At 41.6% G+C, this 2,939-nt stretch overlaps 1 protein-coding gene across 1 annotated transcript; it reads right to left on the bottom strand.

The window, feature by feature from the left end:
- Positions 1–377: 377 nt before the first annotated feature.
- Positions 378–2,665, bottom strand: LOC116245769 (uncharacterized). The gene is made up of 2 exons (XM_031617315.2): positions 2,575–2,665; positions 378–2,486 (listed from the first exon to the last, which is right to left on the bottom strand). The coding sequence occupies exon 2, from the start codon at positions 1,634–1,636 to the stop codon at positions 896–898; it is 741 nt and encodes a 246-aa protein (XP_031473175.1). The 5' UTR covers positions 1,637–2,486; positions 2,575–2,665; the 3' UTR covers positions 378–895.
- Between the last annotated feature and the right edge of the window lie 274 nt (positions 2,666–2,939).

Genomic DNA, 2,939 nt, shown 5'->3' on the forward strand with positions numbered 1-2,939 from the left:
ATATATATATATATATATATATATAGCCTTAGGTGGAGGGCTTAGGTGGAACTCTCTCTCTCTCTCTCTCTCTCTCTCTCTCTCTCTCTCTCTAGATATATATATATATACTCTAAGACTGTCTATTCTATCATGATATGAGAGTCAAGAAAATGAAGGAAGAAAAATATTATGTGGATACATAAAAATTAAATGGTGGTTGGATGGGCTAAGAACTAATAGACCAAATGTGTGGTGGGTGAAAGAGAAAATGGAAAACATGGCATAAAAATTCTACAAGTCCTAAATCAAGCAAGGGAGGGAAAGAAAAGAGCCAACAAAAAACAAAAAAGATTCATATTTAATAAAAAAAAATAGTTTCAATCTGTCACCGATTTTTTACACACTAAAACATTTCAGTAATTGTAAACCTTTCTCCAAGATGGTCTCTGAGCTCCTGCGGCAGATGGAGTGCTGGAAATGAGTCAATTCTCAACGATTGAAGCTTGGAGAGGCAGGTGATCTGTTCGTTTGCATCCATGGGACATGTTGTTGCTACTGAATAATTTTCATTTTGTTGGGGAGTAATATGATTGACGTCCACCAAAGGCTTGAGATTGGGTAACTCAGAAAGCCTCAGCTCTCTCAGTTTGGGGAGGCATTGCCAGTGGCCTCCCAAGCTGATGTCTTCATAGGAAGAATATAGGCTCAATTCCTCCAGTTGGGAGAGACCCCATACCCACTCAGGCACCTTTCCCCATTTGAGCTCATCAACATTTGTGTTGTCTCCCAATTCCAGAGTCTTGAGGGAGGGTAGAAATGTCGATACCTGTGATGGCAATGGTGATCACAGTAGTACTGCTGATTCTGAATCGAACCCCAACTCAATGAGGTTAGGCAGTTGCTCAAGCAATTTTCATGCCAATCTTGCACTTGGGCACTTCCACACCGACAGCTTTTGGACCCGAGTCGCTTGACATTCAAGCAAGCCTTCTGTCTGCATCTTTCGACAATTCATAAAATTCGCCTCTCTTAACCTTGGCATAGAAGTCAATGTTGTTTCGCCTGATCCACCTGCTCGCCACCCCTCCCAGTTGGGCAAATATTCCACCAACAACTCCTCAAGTAAAGGAATGTTAACAAGAGCCTTCAGGCTAATAGGTCGGCATACAATTAACGACTTGAGAGCAGGCATGTCATGAGGTAATTGCTCTTGGCTATCACAAAATTCTACCTTCAATGACTCCAAGGCAGGCATGTAATGAGGTAATTGCTCTAGGCTGTCACAAAATTCTACCCACAAAGACTCCAAGGCAGGCATGTCAGCTAGAGTCTTCAGCCTATCACATCTCCGCACCATCAATGACTTGAGAGCAGGCATGTCATGTGAATGCTCTAGGCCATTACAATAACTCACCTCCAACGACTCCAAGGCAGGCATGTTAACAAGAGCCTTTAGGCTATCACATGCCCACACCATCAATGACTTGAGAGCAGGCATGTGATGAGGCAATTGCTCTAGGCTGAAGACTTTTTCCCTCTCTTTTATCTTTCTTCCTTTTCTGCATTTTGCAAAAAAGACTTCACAAGAAACTTGTGTTTTCTTGAAACTTGACGACAAATCAGCTTTATTGGAGAAGAATTTCACCATTGGCATTCCAAACAACAAATCAATTATGTGAAGGATAGAGAAAGAACAAAAAAGATATCAAATTTGTAAAGCTTTTGCCCAGCAAGAAGGCACACACACCAGCAAGACACAATTTTCCTTTTACATATCAAATTTGTAAAGCTTTTGTCAGCTACTCACGACTTTCCTTTGCTATCTGTTTAACTCGTGCTATTTATATGAACATGATATTTACTACTGCAAAGCCCCAAATTGGAACTCCAAAATCAGCAAGGGTAAGTGCATGCACATCGATTACTTCCAAAACCCCCAAATCGGAACTCCAAAATGAAAATCCCCAAATCCACAATGAAGAAGAGCAAATCAAACGCCCAAATCAGAAGAAGAACAAAAGAAGAGAGAGGAGCAGACTACACTCTCTCAGTTTTACAAACGAATCCTTTTACTGTCTGTTGCTTTCTGTGCGACGGAAGACTTAAAACAAACAAACCGATAAGTAAATTCCAGAATTCAGTTTCACATACTCAACCACAGGCAATGAACAGAAATACAATCATCTGGGTCTGATTTTTCCATCCCTCCATTACACAATATAGCAAAAAATAAAATTGAAATCTGAACTAGATAAACTAAAGGTATAAGAGATGGCTACAGAAATCAATCAGCAGAAGCAATGTGAAACGAAGGAATTCAAAGACTATGATGAATGAGAAAAATTAAACAACTATAGAGGAATGCCCTAATCGGTGGTTCAGAAGTTTGCCCTGACGCGAGAGAGAGGGGAATTTACCTCGCAGATCTCCCTACTGCTCAGCCCTGGCAATGAAGGAAGGTTAGAGAGATGGCTGGCTTGCTCGATCGTGGCGGAGATCAAAGGCTGCAGAACGGTGGTGAAGGCATCAACAAGAGGGAAAGGGAGAAAGCGAAGGCATCAGCAAGAGCAAGAGAGAAAATCAGAAGCGAACCGGCGGAAAAGCAGATCAGCGACGGCGAGAGCGGCGACGGCTCTGGTGCGATGGTGAGAAGGCAGGAATGCGAGGGAGGAGAAGCTGCAGAGGGAGGAGGTTTGGGGTGAAATGAGGTAAAATGAAGGCAACATCTAGCGGATGAAATTTCACCCTATTTGAAACGTTTTTAATCGGGAGGGTGAAATTTCACCCGCCGTACATATTTCAACCGCTTCCAGGTTTTTCACCAGACAATCAAACGGGCCCTTATGGAGGAAGTGTCTTGTATTTATTCCAATAATTGTATTTTAGTTATTTCTAAATCATAACATAGGATCTCATTAGGGTCATAACATATAACCAAACTAACTTTTTAAAAGTAC

The sequence above is a fragment of the Nymphaea colorata genome, chromosome 1 (genome assembly GCF_008831285.2).
Source record: "Nymphaea colorata isolate Beijing-Zhang1983 chromosome 1, ASM883128v2, whole genome shotgun sequence".
Lineage (NCBI taxonomy): Eukaryota > Viridiplantae > Streptophyta > Magnoliopsida > Nymphaeales > Nymphaeaceae > Nymphaea > Nymphaea colorata.